This window comes from Heptranchias perlo, chromosome 7 (assembly GCF_035084215.1).
Source record: "Heptranchias perlo isolate sHepPer1 chromosome 7, sHepPer1.hap1, whole genome shotgun sequence".
NCBI classification, from domain to species: domain Eukaryota; kingdom Metazoa; phylum Chordata; class Chondrichthyes; order Hexanchiformes; family Hexanchidae; genus Heptranchias; species Heptranchias perlo.
In genome coordinates, this window is record NC_090331.1 from 64,407,620 (window position 1) to 64,424,275 (window position 16,656).

The following is a 16,656-nucleotide window of genomic DNA, read 5'->3' on the forward strand; positions in this document are numbered from 1 at the left end:
ATTAAGACTTACCACACCATTAAAAGGATGCTTAGACTAGAATGGACAAGCCCTAACCTTTTGTGGCGCATTTAGTCCACGTCTACGATGTCAGTACAGGAACTTCACGTCATTCAATACTTTTGAATGGGGAGCCAGACAAAGAGATGCCATTTTTGCACAGCTTACAGAGGGGCAGCAACTTCTAGATTTTCAGGTTTAACTACACATGTGCACTTGTCTGATTTGCGCATAAATAACAGTGAGTGCTGTTAGCCTCATAATTTTCACAGCAAAATCCAGCCCAATGTTTTATTTAAGTCTCCTCCACTCCTGAAGGTATTGCTGTGATAAATTTCCACAGACACTAGTTGCCCCGTGGTCATGGTCCAACTAGCTATTATTCTTATGGAGTTCAACGGTGTGTGTTGGCAGGCTCCTTGCGAGCAAGGATATCACAGCCAAGCCCAATCCTGTCCTCACTCAAAGTCCATATGCATCTTCCAGCATATGCAAATCAGCAGTTATCAGACTCCAGAAAAGTGAGCATCATAGCATGCTGTGCAACTGGCAGTTCTCTGCCCCCCCCCCCCATAATTGTTCTGCTATGACACTGCCAGATTATCAGCTATCAGACTGCCAGGTCAAAGTACAAAGTTAAAGCAGCGAAGTCACAAACAACTAGCAATGTAAGTTGTTCGCAAAATCATTTTTTTCTTTCAGATGCAGAAAATGCAAAGTCTTCCAACCCTCGGTTAGGAAGAGGATGACCCCTTTAGGGAAACGCAGAAAGCAAATCATCCCAAGTTCCCTTGCTAGATATGTAAAGACATACATTGGGAGAGGGCTAGCAGCAGGCTGCCTGTCTACTTAGCTTTATATGAGCTTAAATAAGGAGTAAATGTAAACGTATAAGTTACAAATAAACGGGGGAAATTATGTATTCCGAAGTAAAGAGTCACTGAAGGCTGCCAGATTAAAATAGGGGGGAGGCAAACAGTTGGCTAAATTCCCCTTCTCTGCACCTATTTGTTACTGTTCTCGAAATGACTTGCCAATTTTTATCTTGAGGATCAAGACTCACCACGGCCATATTAAATACAGATAAAATACTGCAGAATTATTTTCCGAAAACATTAAAAATCCCTAAAGATGCTGCAGCTTCACGGGGGGCTGGCCAAACGAAGTTATATTAACATATGAAACACACATCACCTGTACCAGTATGAACAGGAGAGGGTATTTGATCATGAGACAGACAGACTGTTCTCCCCTCCCCCTGAGACCAATGCACTCGGAAACACCGTGTCCACGATCTGGATGTCGTTGGACGCGGACAGTCCTCCCTCTCTGTCCTCCCTCTGTCCTCAGTCCGTCCTCAGTCCTCCCTCTGTCCGTCCTCAGTCCTCCCTCTGTCCGTCCTCAGTCCTCCCTCTGTCCGTCCTCAGTCCTCCCTCTGTCCGTCCTCAGTCCTCCCTCTGTCCGTCCTCAGTCCTCCCTCTGTCCGTCCTCAGTCCTCCCTCTGTCCGTCCTCAGTCCTCCCTCTGTCCGTCCTCAGTCCTCCCTCTGTCCGTCCTCAGTCCTCCCTCTGTCCGTCCTCAGTCCTCCCTCTGTCCGTCCTCAGTCCTCCCTCTGTCCGTCCTCAGTCCTCCCTCTGTCCGTCCTCAGTCCTCCCTCTGTCCGTCCTCAGTCCTCCCTCTGTCCGTCCTCAGTCCTCCCTCTGTCCGTCCTCAGTCCTCCCTCTGTCCGTCCTCTGTCCGTCCTCAGTCCGTCCTCAGTCCTCCCTCAGTCCTCCCTCAGTCCGTCCTCAGTCCTCCCTCAGTCCGTCCTCAGTCCTCCCTCAGTCCTCCCTCAGTCCGTCCTCAGTCCTCCCTCAGTCCTCCCTCAGTCCGTCCTCAGTCCGTCCTCAGTCCGTCCTCAGTCCGTCCTCAGTCCTCCCTCAGTCCGTCCTCAGTCCTCCCTCAGTCCTCCCTCAGTCCTCCCTCAGTCCGTCCTCAGTCCGTCCTCAGTCCTCCCTCAGTCCGTCCTCAGTCCTCCCTCAGTCCGTCCTCAGTCCTCCCTCAGTCCGTCCTCAGTCCTCCCTCAGTCCGTCCTCAGTCCGTCCTCAGTCCTCCCTCAGTCCGTCCTCAGTCCTCCCTCAGTCCGTCCTCAGTCCTCCCTCAGTCCGTCCTCAGTCCTCCCTCAGTCCGTCCTCAGTCCTCCCTCAGTCCGTCCTCAGTCCTCCCTCAGTCCGTCCTCAGTCCTCCCTCAGTCCGTCCTCAGTCCGTCCTCAGTCCTCCCTCAGTCCGTCCTCAGTCCTCCCTCAGTCCGTCCTCAGTCCTCCCTCAGTCCGTCCTCAGTCCTCCCTCAGTCCGTCCTCAGTCCGTCCTCAGTCCGTCCTCAGTCCGTCCTCAGTCCTCCCTCAGTCCGTCCTCAGTCCTCCCTCAGTCCTCCCTCAGTCCTCCCTCAGTCCTCCCTCAGTCCGTCCTCAGTCCTCCCTCAGTCCGTCCTCAGTCCTCCCTCAGTCCGTCCTCAGTCCTCCCTCAGTCCGTCCTCAGTCCGTCCTCAGTCCGTCCTCAGTCCTCCCTCAGTCCGTCCTCAGTCCTCCCTCAGTCCTCCCTCAGTCCGTCCTCAGTCCGTCCTCAGTCCGTCCTCAGTCCTCCCTCAGTCCGTCCTCAGTCCTCCCTCAGTCCGTCCTCAGTCCGTCCTCAGTCCTCCCTCAGTCCTCCCTCAGTCCGTCCTCAGTCCTCCCTCAGTCCGTCCTCAGTCCGTCCTCAGTCCTCCCTCAGTCCGTCCTCAGTCCTCCCTCAGTCCGTCCTCAGTCCTCCCTCAGTCCTCCCTCAGTCCTCCCTCAGTCCGTCCTCAGTCCTCCCTCAGTCCGTCCTCAGTCCTCCCTCAGTCCGTCCTCAGTCCTCCCTCAGTCCGTCCTCAGTCCTCCCTCAGTCCGTCCTCAGTCCTCCCTCAGTCCGTCCTCAGTCCGTCCTCAGTCCGTCCTCAGTCCGTCCTCAGTCCTCCCTCAGTCCGTCCTCAGTCCTCCCTCAGTCCGTCCTCAGTCCTCCCTCAGTCCGTCCTCAGTCCGTCCTCAGTCCTCCCTCAGTCCTCCCTCAGTCCTCCCTCAGTCCTCCCTCAGTCCTCCCTCAGTCCTCCCTCAGTCCTCCCTCAGTCCTCCCTCAGTCCGTCCTCAGTCCTCCCTCAGTCCGTCCTCAGTCCGTCCTCAGTCCTCCCTCAGTCCGTCCTCAGTCCTCCCTCAGTCCGTCCTCAGTCCTCCCTCAGTCCTCCCTCAGTCCGTCCTCAGTCCTCCCTCAGTCCGTCCTCAGTCCTCCCTCAGTCCGTCCTCAGTCCTCCCTCAGTCCTCCCTCAGTCCGTCCTCAGTCCTCCCTCAGTCCGTCCTCAGTCCTCCCTCAGTCCGTCCTCAGTCCTCCCTCAGTCCGTCCTCAGTCCTCCCTCAGTCCGTCCTCAGTCCTCCCTCAGTCCGTCCTCAGTCCTCCCTCAGTCCGTCCTCAGTCCTCCCTCAGTCCTCCCTCAGTCCGTCCTCAGTCCTCCCTCAGTCCGTCCTCAGTCCTCCCTCAGTCCGTCCTCAGTCCTCCCTCAGTCCGTCCTCAGTCCTCCCTCAGTCCGTCCTCAGTCCTCCCTCAGTCCGTCCTCAGTCCGTCCTCAGTCCTCCCTCAGTCCTCCCTCAGTCCGTCCTCAGTCCTCCCTCAGTCCGTCCTCAGTCCTCCCTCAGTCCGTCCTCAGTCCTCCCTCAGTCCGTCCTCAGTCCTCCCTCAGTCCGTCCTCAGTCCGTCCTCAGTCCTCCCTCAGTCCGTCCTCAGTCCTCCCTCAGTCCGTCCTCAGTCCTCCCTCAGTCCGTCCTCAGTCCTCCCTCAGTCCTCCCTCAGTCCTCCCTCAGTCCTCCCTCAGTCCGTCCTCAGTCCGTCCTCAGTCCGTCCTCAGTCCGTCCTCAGTCCGTCCTCAGTCCGTCCTCAGTCCGTCCTCAGTCCGTCCTCAGTCCGTCCTCAGTCCGTCCTCAGTCCTCCCTCAGTCCGTCCTCAGTCCGTCCTCAGTCCTCCCTCAGTCCGTCCTCAGTCCTCCCTCAGTCCGTCCTCAGTCCTCCCTCAGTCCGTCCTCAGTCCTCCCTCAGTCCGTCCTCAGTCCTCCCTCAGTCCGTCCTCAGTCCTCCCTCAGTCCGTCCTCAGTCCTCCCTCAGTCCGTCCTCAGTCCTCCCTCAGTCCGTCCTCAGTCCTCCCTCAGTCCGTCCTCAGTCCTCCCTCAGTCCGTCCTCAGTCCTCCCTCAGTCCGTCCTCAGTCCTCCCTCAGTCCGTCCTCAGTCCTCCCTCAGTCCGTCCTCAGTCCTCCCTCAGTCCGTCCTCAGTCCTCCCTCAGTCCTCCCTCAGTCCGTCCTCAGTCCTCCCTCAGTCCGTCCTCAGTCCTCCCTCAGTCCGTCCTCAGTCCTCCCTCAGTCCGTCCTCAGTCCTCCCTCAGTCCGTCCTCAGTCCTCCCTCAGTCCGTCCTCAGTCCTCCCTCAGTCCGTCCTCAGTCCGTCCTCAGTCCTCCCTCAGTCCGTCCTCAGTCCTCCCTCAGTCCGTCCTCAGTCCTCCCTCAGTCCGTCCTCAGTCCTCCCTCAGTCCGTCCTCAGTCCTCCCTCAGTCCGTCCTCAGTCCTCCCTCAGTCCGTCCTCAGTCCTCCCTCAGTCCGTCCTCAGTCCTCCCTCTGTCCTCAGTCCTCCCTCTGTCCTCAGTCCTCCCTCTGTCCTCAGTCCTCCCTCTGTCCTCAGTCCTCCCTCTGTCCTCAGTCCTCCCTCTGTCCTCAGTCCTCCCTCTGTCCTCAGTCCTCCCTCTGTCCTCAGTCCTCCCTCTGTCCTCAGTCCTCCCTCTGTCCTCAGTCCTCCCTCTGTCCTCAGTCCTCCCTCTGTCCTCAGTCCTCCCTCTGTCCTCAGTCCTCCCTCTGTCCTCTCTCTATCCTCTATCTATCCTCAGTCCTCCCTCAGTCCTCAGTCCTCCCTCAGTCCTCTATCTATCCTCAGTCCTCCCTCTGTCCTCTCTCTATCCTCTATCTATCCTCAGTCCTCCCTCTGTCCTCAGTCCTCTCTCTATCCTCTATCTATCCTCAGTCCTCCCTCTGTCCTCAGTCCTCTCTCTATCTATCCTCAGTCCTCCCTCAGTCCTCCCTCTGTCCTCTCTCTATCCTCTCTCTATCCTCAGTCCTCCCTCTGTCCTCAGTCCTCTCTCTATCCTCTATCTATCCTCAGTCCTCCCTCTGTCCTCAGTCCTCTCTCTATCTATCCTCAGTCCTCCCTCTGTCCTCAGTCCTCCCTCAGTCCTCTCTCTATCCTCTATCTATCCTCAGTCCTCCCTCAGTCCTCTATCTATCCTCAGTCCTCCCTCAGTCCTCAGTCCTCCCTCAGTCCTCCCTCTGTCCTCTCTCTGTCCTCTCTCTGTCCTCTCTCTGTCCTCTCTCTGTCCTCTCTCTGTCCTCTCTCCTCCCTCTGTCCTCAGTCCTCTCTCTATCCTCTATCTATCCTCAGTCCTCCCTCTGTCCTCAGTCCTCTCTCTATCTATCCTCAGTCCTCCCTCAGTCCTCCCTCTGTCCTCTCTCTATCCTCTATCTATCCTCAGTCCTCCCTCTGTCCTCAGTCCTCTCTCTATCCTCTATCTATCCTCAGTCCTCCCTCTGTCCTCAGTCCTCTCTCTATCTATCCTCAGTCCTCCCTCTGTCCTCAGTCCTCCCTCAGTCCTCTCTCTATCCTCTATCTATCCTCAGTCCTCCCTCAGTCCTCTATCTATCCTCAGTCCTCCCTCAGTCCTCAGTCCTCCCTCAGTCCTCTATCTATCCTCAGTCCTCCCTCTGTCCTCTCTCTATCCTCTATCTATCCTCAGTCCTCCCTCTGTCCTCAGTCCTCTCTCTATCCTCTATCTATCCTCAGTCCTCCCTCTGTCCTCAGTCCTCTCTCTATCTATCCTCAGTCCTCCCTCAGTCCTCCCTCTGTCCTCTCTCTATCCTCTCTCTATCCTCAGTCCTCCCTCTGTCCTCAGTCCTCTCTCTATCCTCTATCTATCCTCAGTCCTCCCTCTGTCCTCAGTCCTCTCTCTATCTATCCTCAGTCCTCCCTCTGTCCTCAGTCCTCCCTCAGTCCTCTCTCTATCCTCTATCTATCCTCAGTCCTCCCTCAGTCCTCCCTCAGTCCTCTATCTATCCTCAGTCCTCCCTCAGTCCTCAGTCCTCCCTCAGTCCTCCCTCTGTCCTCTCTCTGTCCTCTCTCTGTCCTCAGTCCTCCCTCTGTCCTCAGTCCTCTCTCTATCCTCTATCTATCCTCAGTCCTCCCTCAGTCCTCAGTCCTCCCTCAGTCCTCACTCAGTCCTCTATCTATCCTCTATCTATCCTCAGTCCTCCCTCTGTCCTCAGTCCTCTCTCTATCCTCTATCTATCCTCAGTCCTCCCTCAGTCCTCTCTCTATCCTCTATCTATCCTCAGTCCTCCCTCTGTCCTCTCTCTATCCTCAGTCCTCCCTCAGTCCTCCCTCTGTCCTCAGTCCTCCCTCAGTCCTCCCTCAGTCCTCTCTCTATCCTCTATCTATCCTCAGTCCTCCCTCAGTCCTCTCTCTATCTATCCTCAGTCCTCCCTCTGTCCTCAGTCCTCCCTCAGTCCTCTCTCTATCCTCTCTCTATCCTCAGTCCTCCCTCTGTCCTCAGTCCTCCCTCTGTCCTCAGTCCTCCCTCTGTCCTCTCTCTATCCTCTATCTATCCTCAGTCCCCAGTCCTCCCTCTGTCCTCAGTCCTCCCTCAGTCCTCTCTCTATCCTCTATCTATCCTCAGTCCTCCCTCAGTCCTCTCTCTATCTATCCTCAGTCCTCCCTCTGTCCTCAGTCCTCCCTCAGTCCTCTCTCTATCCTCTCTCTATCCTCAGTCCTCCCTCAGTCCTCTATCTATCCTCAGTCCTCCCTCAGTCCTCTCTCTATCCTCTCTCTATCCTCTCTCTATCCTCAGTCCTCCCTCTGTCCTCAGTCCTCTCTCTATCCTCTATCTATCCTCAGTCCTCCCTCAGTCCTCAGTCCTCCCTCAGTCCTCTATCTATCCTCTATCTATCCTCAGTCCTCCCTCTGTCCTCAGTCCTCTCTCTATCCTCTATCTATCCTCAGTCCTCCCTCAGTCCTCTCTCTATCCTCTATCTATCCTCAGTCCTCCCTCTGTCCTCAGTCCTCCCTCAGTCCTCTCTCTATCCTCAGTCCTCCCTCAGTCCTCCCTCTGTCCTCAGTCCTCCCTCTGTCCTCAGTCCTCCCTCAGTCCTCTCTCTATCCTCTATCTATCCTCAGTCCTCCCTCAGTCCTCTCTCTATCTATCCTCAGTCCTCCCTCTGTCCTCAGTCCTCCCTCAGTCCTCTCTCTATCCTCAGTCCTCCCTCAGTCCCCAGTCCTCCCTCTGTCCTCAGTCCTCTCTCTATCCTCTATCCTCCCCGAGTCTGGAGCTCGGTAGATTCTTTGAAACTTGGGTTATGACCAAGGTCACGGTCGAGGGGGCGGTTCTGCTCCCTGGCGAGTTGAATAAAGACGGCGGGTGCATTGACCGAAGGACCGGGGAAGGGGAGAGGGAGAGGGAGAGGGTTTCCTTACGGTGCGGTTTTTTTTTAAAAAATGCTCCGGTTTATAAATAGGAGGAGTTCGGGGGTGAAATACCTGAGGAGACTCCCGCTGCTCCGTCCGCGGCCGCCTGCGCCTGAACGACTGAAGCGCAGAGCAAAACGGCGAAGGTGCTGCCGAGCCGCCGCCGCCGCTGCAGCATTTCCGCCTGGCGTTTAATCGGCAAGGCCCCGGCCCGGGGTTAAAGCAGAGCCAGCGGCTCGGTCCGCAAGCACAGGGCCCCTCTCCCTCTCCCTCTCCCTCTCCTCTCTCTCCTTCTCTCTCTCTCCTTCTCTCTCTCTCTTTTCCAGCTCGCCGCTCACACCCTTTCATCCACTTTCCTTTTCTCCCCGCCACTCAGGAGCCGCATGCTCCTTTCCGTGTATTTGAAAATGTTGGCGGTAATCCGGCTCCACCGCCCACCAGGCGGGGACACTGCCACAATGGCAGGAACACCATTATTTTTTTGTGTGTTTTAGCCCCCCTCTCCCCCTCCTCCTTTATAAGAAGGGGTGGTGGTGGGGGGGGGGGGGTTTAGGGTGTGTTTATGTGCAGAAAAAAAACAATAAACCCAAAATGAGTGTCAAATTAAAATTTTATTATCTCTGTCCAGGACGCACTCCAGTCCCTGCGGTGCCCACCGGCCGCGCGCGGAAAGCCTCAAGCGTTCCGGCAGACGCCGCGCGCTCCGTCCCCGGGGCCACCCGGGCGCGTAGAATTCCGCGGAAGAGAGGCTAGACGGTCGGAGCGACCGCCCCCACCGGCCGCGTCTAACCTGGACCTGCGGATAGCCACCTTGGACAGGCCCACCACCCCTCACCGGGCGGCCAAAGATCAGGAGCGTGGGACTGAAGTGCAGCCAGAACTTGAGGAGCAGCCCCCTTAAATAATCAAACAGGGAGGAACAGGATTACCGCAATCAAAATACTGATTTACTTGGTTGCCGACCCTCTGGGAATTAAAGATTAATCTCCAAGACACTGCTCTGAACAACTCAGGAGAAAAAAAATCATTGGGGCATTAAAACAAAGTTGTGGTTTTTTTTCATTTTCTTGGAACACTTTCCTTTATTAGTTATAAAAAGTACTGGAGATGTGGGAAAAAGATTGTTTGACTGGGCGGGATGGTTGGAGGCAGGAGGTCATGTGATGAAACCTCCAGGAATACATCCAATCAAAGTTGGCAACCCCAATGTACACCTGTCAAGCTGTTGGAACAAAAGGTCTGTTGGAGATGGTAGGGGGAGGGGGCAATTGGGCTTTAACCAATTCCCTTTGATTTCTGCAAACCAGGCATATCTCTCATGGGTATATTTATTGTATTATTATTTTTGTTTGTCCCTATTATTAGTTCATTTGGTGGACAGGCCTCTCCCCTCCCATTCTGAAGTGTTTGTGGCATGTTGATGAACAGTACAAGCCCAAACGCGCAATGTTTGTTCTCTCCGCAGATGCTGATTGACTTGCTTGTTTCCAGCTTTCAGATCTCCAACATTTGCAGTATTTTGTATTTGATTTGCTGGGGCAGTCGGAACCATTGGCCTGTTCAAAATGGGGTTGCTGTCTTTTTGCCTTGGCTGAACAGGGGATGGGGTCATGGTGTGGGTTTTGATGTTTACCTTGTTGATAATAGGGTTGCCAACTCTGGTGGGAGGCATTCCTGGAGGCTTGATCATGTGATGTGCTAACCACATGATACCTGCTCATGTGACACCTGGCATTTGATCACAAGACATCTGCAAATGTTATTACATCTCTCTCCCGATCTCCTTGGACTCTGGTCTGGACTCAGGTTCTGCATGAAGCTGACAACTCTACTGGGATGCTCAGTCAGAGCGGATCTGTATTTGGACTTCACAAGTCTGTACTGGCCGGCACAGACCGACCTGAACCAAACCAAGAGATCACACAATGGGCAGCAGGCTTGGTGTTTGGGGCTCTTCTTACTTGGTACATCGTCCTAAACTCAGATTAGCACCAACGTTTCTAATCCACTCCTCGGGCTCGAAATCAATAAAGGAGAGTTTTCATTGAATTATAGAAATTACAGGACAGGAGGAGGCTATTCAGCCCCTGGTGCTGGCCCTCTCTCCTGTAACCCAATTTCCCCAATTATTTTATATTCCTCCTTTTCAAATACTTATCCCATTCCCTTTTAAATGATGTTCTAGATTCTACCTCAATAGCCCCATTCCCCAGTCTCCCTCTCTCCCCTACTCCCATTCCCCAGTCTCCCTCTCCCCCTACTCCCATTCCCCAGTCTCCCTCTCCTACTCCCATTCCCCAGTCTCCCTCTCTCCCCTACTCCCATTCCCCAGTCTCCCTCTCTCCCCTACTCCCATTCCCCCTCTCTCCCATTCCCCAGACACCCTCTCTCCCCTACTTCCATTCCCCAGTCTCCCTCTCTCCCAAATCCCTCACTTCCCAGTCTCCCTCTCCTACTCTCATTCTCCAGTATCTCTCTGTCCCTGATTCCCATTCCCTAGTCTCCCGCTCTCCCCAACTCCCATTCCTCCAGTCTCCCTCTCTCCCCGACCCCCATTCCCCTGTCTCCCTCTCTCCCCGATACCTCATTCCCCAGTCTGCCTCTCTCCGTGACCCCTCATTCTCTCTCTCCCCAATCCTCCATTCTCCCTCTCTCCTCAACCTCCCCATTCTCCCTGTCTCCCTGACCCCTATTCTCCCATTCCCCAGTCCCACTACCAACTCCTGAACTCCGATGACTCCCGACTCTGAGTCTCGAGCCCCCCCCCCCGCCCCCGCCACCAACTCCTGATTGTTCCTGGCACACCAGCCAGTCCTGGCTCTCTGGGCCGGGATCGGGGGGCGGGGGGGGGGGTGATGTCCTGCATTGGGGAATGGGGAGATTGGCACTGCTGCGGCAATAAATTGAAAGTGAGAAAATGTCTCAGGCTGCGAGCAGTAGCACTCGGGGAGTCCAAGTCCCATTCCAGGAGACACCCAGGAAAGACTAGTTGATAATGGAAATTCATTGAAAATCTTAACCTTGATAACCAATATCATAACTGTAAGTGGAAAAATGAACTCTTTATAAATCAGATTTTTGGTATTGGTCCTATTTTGGAAATTCCCACAAAGCCTACTCAAAAAGCAAGCTTTGTCCAAAGCTAAGCAGGTTCAAAATAGATGCTTCCGAAGGGCTCATTATTTTATTATTTTTTGATTACCCCTGCAGTATGGTCACATCATTCCTCTCCTCTTGGTATTTGTGTGTGCTACCTTCCCTTAAAGGGGAAGCACTTGTTCGTTGTCCCCACATTTCAGCTATCCCATTCCTGTGTGCCAAAATAGACATGTTTCACTTCTTGTCCATTTAATGGAACACTCCACATGCCCATGGGGAATTTTATTTTGTCTCTCTGTTAAACATGACCACTGAATTCTCCACAATGTTCCTATCAGCTAATTCAGCCCACTTGATTCATGTTCATCTACACATCATGTACATGCCTGTGTCTGTATAGCACACTGACAACAGTAAGCCAATTATAGATTGCTGTCTCCCAATGTTAACGGCTCTGATTCAGAAGCTTATGGGAATGGGTGTATCCACACTCAAGACCCTGAAAGAGCCAATATTAAATGGACTTTTATAAATCTATAATATATCAAAATCCTTACGTCAGCGTCACTTGATTTCCTGTTGTTATGTTTTTGTCACACTGTTTCATCGTTTTCTCATTATAAATTCCTATGTACACATATATAATGTGTTTTGCTTATGTAAACTTGTCATTCAGATTGTGCAATCTAGCCAGCGGGTTCCCACAATTCTCTCTAAAATTGCTATTTTTTTTTCCCTCCAACAATTTTTAAGGTGTAAAATAAGGGTTTAAACAACATGAAAGTGTCAAAAATGACATATTTCACAGTGGCGTTAAATTGTCTTTTGTGTCTTTTAATGACCTCATTAAAGTTTTTACTTGAAGGCCTCAAGCACTCTCAAAAGGCTGAGCTTGGAGTTGATATTTTTACCCAGAGCTGTGACTCAATGACCCTGATATTTACGGGGAGGTGGGGAGGGAGGCGGGGGGGGCAGGTCGTAGCGGAAACGCAGGTAACACGAAGGTCCTGCCACATTTTAAAATGTTTTCTCCATTTCCTGGTCAGCAGCCAGTCAGACTGAGAGGCTGCCTGGCTGCCATGTGGGAAAGCCTGCACTGGTAGGCCGCAGCTGGGGAGCAGAGAGGAGGGAGAGAATGTGGGTCAGGGACTTCGGGGGTGGGGGGGAATGGTGGAGATGGTGTAGGTCAGGGGGGAGGTTGTGGAAGTCGGTGGAGGGGGGAGATCGTGGTTTGAGGGGGGGGTCATTGGATCGCGGGGATGGAAGCAGGTTTGCTTGGGGGGCCGGGCGGAAGCACTCCCGCTCCTCCTGGCCCATAAGCAATGTTTGAGAAACACTTACCTTCTGGATCCAGCTGTTCTCACCTCCCTGCAGCTATCGGGTCTCCTGGGCCCTGGGACACATGGCCTACAGCTATTAAAAATAAAACTCTGGTAAAATTTGATGCATGCAGCCTCATTAACATATTTAAATAACTGACCCGCCTCTTGAGAGCGACTCCCAACCCATCTCCATTAAAACCGGAAGTGGGCGCTTTGCAGGCGGGTTGGGATCAGGTTTCCAATGTTTGAAATTTTAATCCCCCTCCCCGCCACTCTCCCACCCATCCTGGGGGTTAAAATTCCCCCCAATGAGCTGAATTTGGATTGTACCTTCTGAGCATGTGCAGTGCACCTGGTTTTCCAGGATGCATCAGCACTGTACTAAGGAATTATTTTCTTCAACTCTAGCAGTTGTTCTTAAAAATTATCTGGAAAAAAAGCAAGAGGATAAATTTTGAATGCTACAGGTAAAATCCATTAATTCTTCAGGGGAAAAAAAGAGGCTCTGTGAAAGTCCATGCACTTGTGTGTGAGAAAAAATTACAGTATTGCAATTACACAGCTGTTGTCACTTCTGTTTTGTCTTCTATAAACGCCATAAAATGTTTTAAACTGAGAAAGAGAGACACACACAGGGGTCAGAGAGAGAGTGTGAGAAACAGAGAGACTAGGGTCGGAGAGTGGGTTGGGAGTGATGTTAAAAATAAACACCAATTGAATTTTGAAGCCAACTAACTAATTATCTCATCTGCTAACACTCGTGAGATAGAGGGAAAGGTAGGCAGACAATTTCTTTCCTCAGTGTTATTTGATTTCCTTATTAACAAGTTGAATTTTGAAAGCAGACAAAGCCTTTTTGAGGGAAACAGGTAGGAAGGGAGTATAAGAAGAGAAAGGGGAGGGGGAAAACAGGGTGAAGGGGCCTCTGGCCTCTTCCCACACACCCATGGGGCAGAAGGTGGATGGGGAAGAGTGGATGGAGGGTTAAATGACAGTAGAGCTAGAGGCAAAGGGCATGTGTAGTGGTTGAACAGGCAGTTCAAAGGGCAGGAGATAGGAGTAGCGATGGGAGCAAGAGATGATGTGTAGAGGAGAGGGTAGTGGGAAGGGGTAAGGGACGTGATGTTAGCAAGGTGATGGGGGAAAGCATGAGTGATTGGGGAAGGAAATGGGAAGTGAGCCAATGAGAGGGATATTTTTCCTAAATGTAGCCTACAGCATTTGGTGGCTTCTTTCCCCGCCACAGCACACCATGCCATCCACTACCAAAAAGACAGAATGAGATTCAGAAGAGGAGAGGAAGAAGCACCAAGAGAAAGAAAACAGCAGAGACAGGGTAAATAGACCATATTCTCTGATTTACCTTGTGCAATGCCATGGGAGATTAATTGTCTTAATATATTAAAAATCTTACCCCTGCACACACTCCCTGTCGCCTTTAACCATTATAAATTCCTATGTCCACATTCATAAAGAAAACTCCCCGTAGAAACGTCATTCTGTAAATGCATTCTCCCTCCCAGTGGAGGCACTGCAGCGCTACTGGGGTTGTGAACATGGGAATTCATAATGGGAAAGTTGGCAGGAAGTATGCGCAGATGTCTTTGAAAATGGTTATGAGAGTGATTTCAAAGCTTTAATCATCTCAGGGTTCAAATGACAGTTGCAAACTACTCCAGTGTTGCTGTTTTTGCCGAGCATTTCAATGGCATTGCTTTGTAACGATACCCAGCTATCAATGATTCTAGACATAATATATAGACAAGTGTCATTCTACTGTCAAACAGCCTTTTATTACCCAGTAAAATTTAGTTGAACATTAAGGGCCAGCCTCTTTTTCACATCCTTTAACAGCTGGCTATGTTGGCATTGATGAAGGCGTGAAGAAACCACAAAGAGGAAGGGGAAACAAATTGGAAATGTATATTTATAAAAATGATTCAGTGCCTGGATCTATGGAGTAGCTATATGAGACATTTATTTTTTTCTTTACGTCAATATTGTGCTGCACCTTTGTTTTTGTAAAAGTGGTTTTGACACACAGCAATTAATGCATTGTTCTGAAAGTAAGATGACAGGCAGTGCATTGTACGACAAACTCCAACATGTTGTGCTTTGAAGTGGTAGATCTTTCTTTCACAATGCCCTGAATAGTGAGTTCTCAATCTTAGGTCCTGCGCAGAGAGCAGGCATTCTCATTTCCACAGGGAAAGAAGCTTGGACTGAGCAAAACAATAGTGGATTAAATCACTGAAAGGCTACTCAGATGGAACCAAAGAATCATACAGTACAGAAGGAGGCCATTCGGCTATCCAATTAGTCCAACTCCCCTGCTCTTTCCCCATTGCCCTGCAATTTTTCCCCTTCAAATATTTATCCAATTCCAATTTATCCACATGTAAGGAGAATGAGTCATGATGATAGAGTAGTGATTATTATGTAGAAGGTGCAACACGACAAAAATGTTGGTGAGATGTATTAAGGATAATATAAGGGCCAAACAATGTAGTTTTATGGATGAAGTACACTTTACATCTGATATAAAGGATTGGTGTAATTTTATTCATTCATGACTCATCCACTGATCTGATAGTTAAAATCATGTGGCCTCATAATTGACTTCCTTTGGAGGCTGGTGTGGGAGTTTTAACTTAAAGGGGAAAGAGAATCCAGTGGGAGTACTATTTATTGAGTGTACTCCCCATTTTCAGAAGAAAGCGATAAACCTATCTTGAGCTTATTTGATTTTTGAAAAGTCATTTTTTTTGCTAGTATAGAAACCTTTGAGATTTTCCTTGGTCTATGAGTTTGCTACCAGGATAAGGAGTCAGAGTTAGGAAAATAGGAATTGCTAGATGAAAAAAATCCAAGAAAAGACCAGTTTGCCTTCTACTATCCTGGTTGTTGCATGATATAACAATAATAAAGTTGTTGACTAATTATGACAATCAATCTCTATCAGTTGGTTTATTCCAGACCCAGACATGATGCAAGGAAAGTCCAGTGGTGGAAAAGCCTTGGGAACCATTGATTCAATGTCACCTGTTCCTCCCAAGTATGCTACACTTATCATATGTCATGTCTCAAATTACAGTAACTGAAAATATTATTTTTTGAAAGAAATCTATCTAATTTGCATTTGAATGAATCAATACTATCTGCTTTCACCATCTTCCTAGGGAGCCTGTTCCATAAATTTATCACTCGCTCACTGAAATAATGTTTCCGCAGATTAGTTTTGAATTTAACCCCCCCCCACCTTCGTGTGCAGGCTGTGTCCGCTAGTTCTACTATTCTGAAACAGATCGTCATGATCAACTTTATCTGAGTGGAATGGAAGAAAATGTAAAATAAGTTAGAAAAACAATGATTGACCCATGCTAGCCCTCTGCATTTGTGGGATTGTGTGAGGCATTGGCAGTGTACCAATTTGTGACTTATGTGCACAGCAATAGTCAGATGGATATAGTATTAGAAGCATTCCCCCCAGTAAAAAAAGCTCACCAGCATTACTCCAAAAGAATTTTTTTATACTCTTTCATTTTGTCTAATAGTAGATCCCTACCAATAGTCCTCAGAATGAGTTAAAATAATTTTTTAAGAAGTATGCTGCTATCCATTCAAGCATGCATTTTATCTGTACTGGGTGCAATAGACTGGGAAGACATGTTAAGAGCAGCTAGCTTGAAGAAGTGCAGGTGGGAACAGCAGGACTGCTTGTTAGCTAGTGAGTCAACACTGAGCAAAAAATGCTGATGATGCAGCTTAGATAGTGACTATTCTTTCTTTGCAGAGCTGAGAAACGAAAACAGTGTTATTGCTACTGAGGAAGGATGAAAATCAAGGAGCTAAGGTGCCTCAGGCAAGTCAGGGACTGAGAATGTGTGGGATGGAAGAAGACGAAGCTGACAGCTGGGTGACAGGAAAAAGCGATGGTGAGATACAAACAGAAAAATGAATCTGATTGACTCAGAGCAGAGGTTGATGATGAACAGTGTTAGGGAAACTAACAGAAACAATGTCAAAGTTCATAGTTGTGTGAAAAAGAAATAGAGGATACACTTTGTTTATTAAATGAGACAAAGTAAAGACTTAACAGAACAAAGCTAGGGAGTGAAACGATGGAAGAATGAGGCAAAGTTAGCTGTTATTGGGGAACAAAGCAGATGGACCATATCAATTAATTACATTTTATGTTGGTTCTGTGTCCTCTCCTCCTCTTCCCTCCCCCTCCCCCCAAAATAAACTTTTCTAGCTACAATTCTGCAAATTTAGAAATATGAGTAAATAATATTTAAATTGGGGGAGGTATGACAAATTGTGAAAGGTTGTGAAACTGCCCTCCAAATATTTCTCCATTCATGTGGCCACATTCCTAATAACTCCATGTGCTATTATCTTTGCCACAAGTTTCTTATGTGGAATATTATCAAATGTTTTCTAGACTGGCTATTCCTAGGTGTTCAGTAACCAATTTAAAGTTGCCACGATGCTAGTAAATTATGAATATTGAAACATAGAGGCCTAGAAATTCAAGTGCTCCCGCAAAGGGCACAGGGTGCTCTCCCTGCCGCTGAACGGATAGGCCCGAGATGCATGTAATATTAGGCCTCGGGCCTCAGTATCATCAAACCGGCAAGCTGGGGACACCTAATGGGAATCCCCAGGCAGCTCGCTGGAGAAGAGGATTCAAAGATCCTG

General features: G+C 50.2%; 1 protein-coding gene across 1 annotated transcript in view; it reads right to left on the reverse strand.

The window, feature by feature from the left end:
* LOC137323798 (nuclear envelope integral membrane protein 1a-like) overlaps positions 1-7,919 on the reverse strand; it is a 35,735-nt gene extending 27,816 nt beyond the window's left edge. The window contains exon 1 of the mRNA XM_067987741.1: positions 7,607-7,919. Coding sequence (XP_067843842.1) covers positions 7,607-7,712 — 106 coding nt within the window. The 5' untranslated portion in view covers positions 7,713-7,919. The remainder of the gene's footprint in view (positions 1-7,606) is intronic.
* Positions 7,920-16,656: the final 8,737 nt, after the last annotated feature.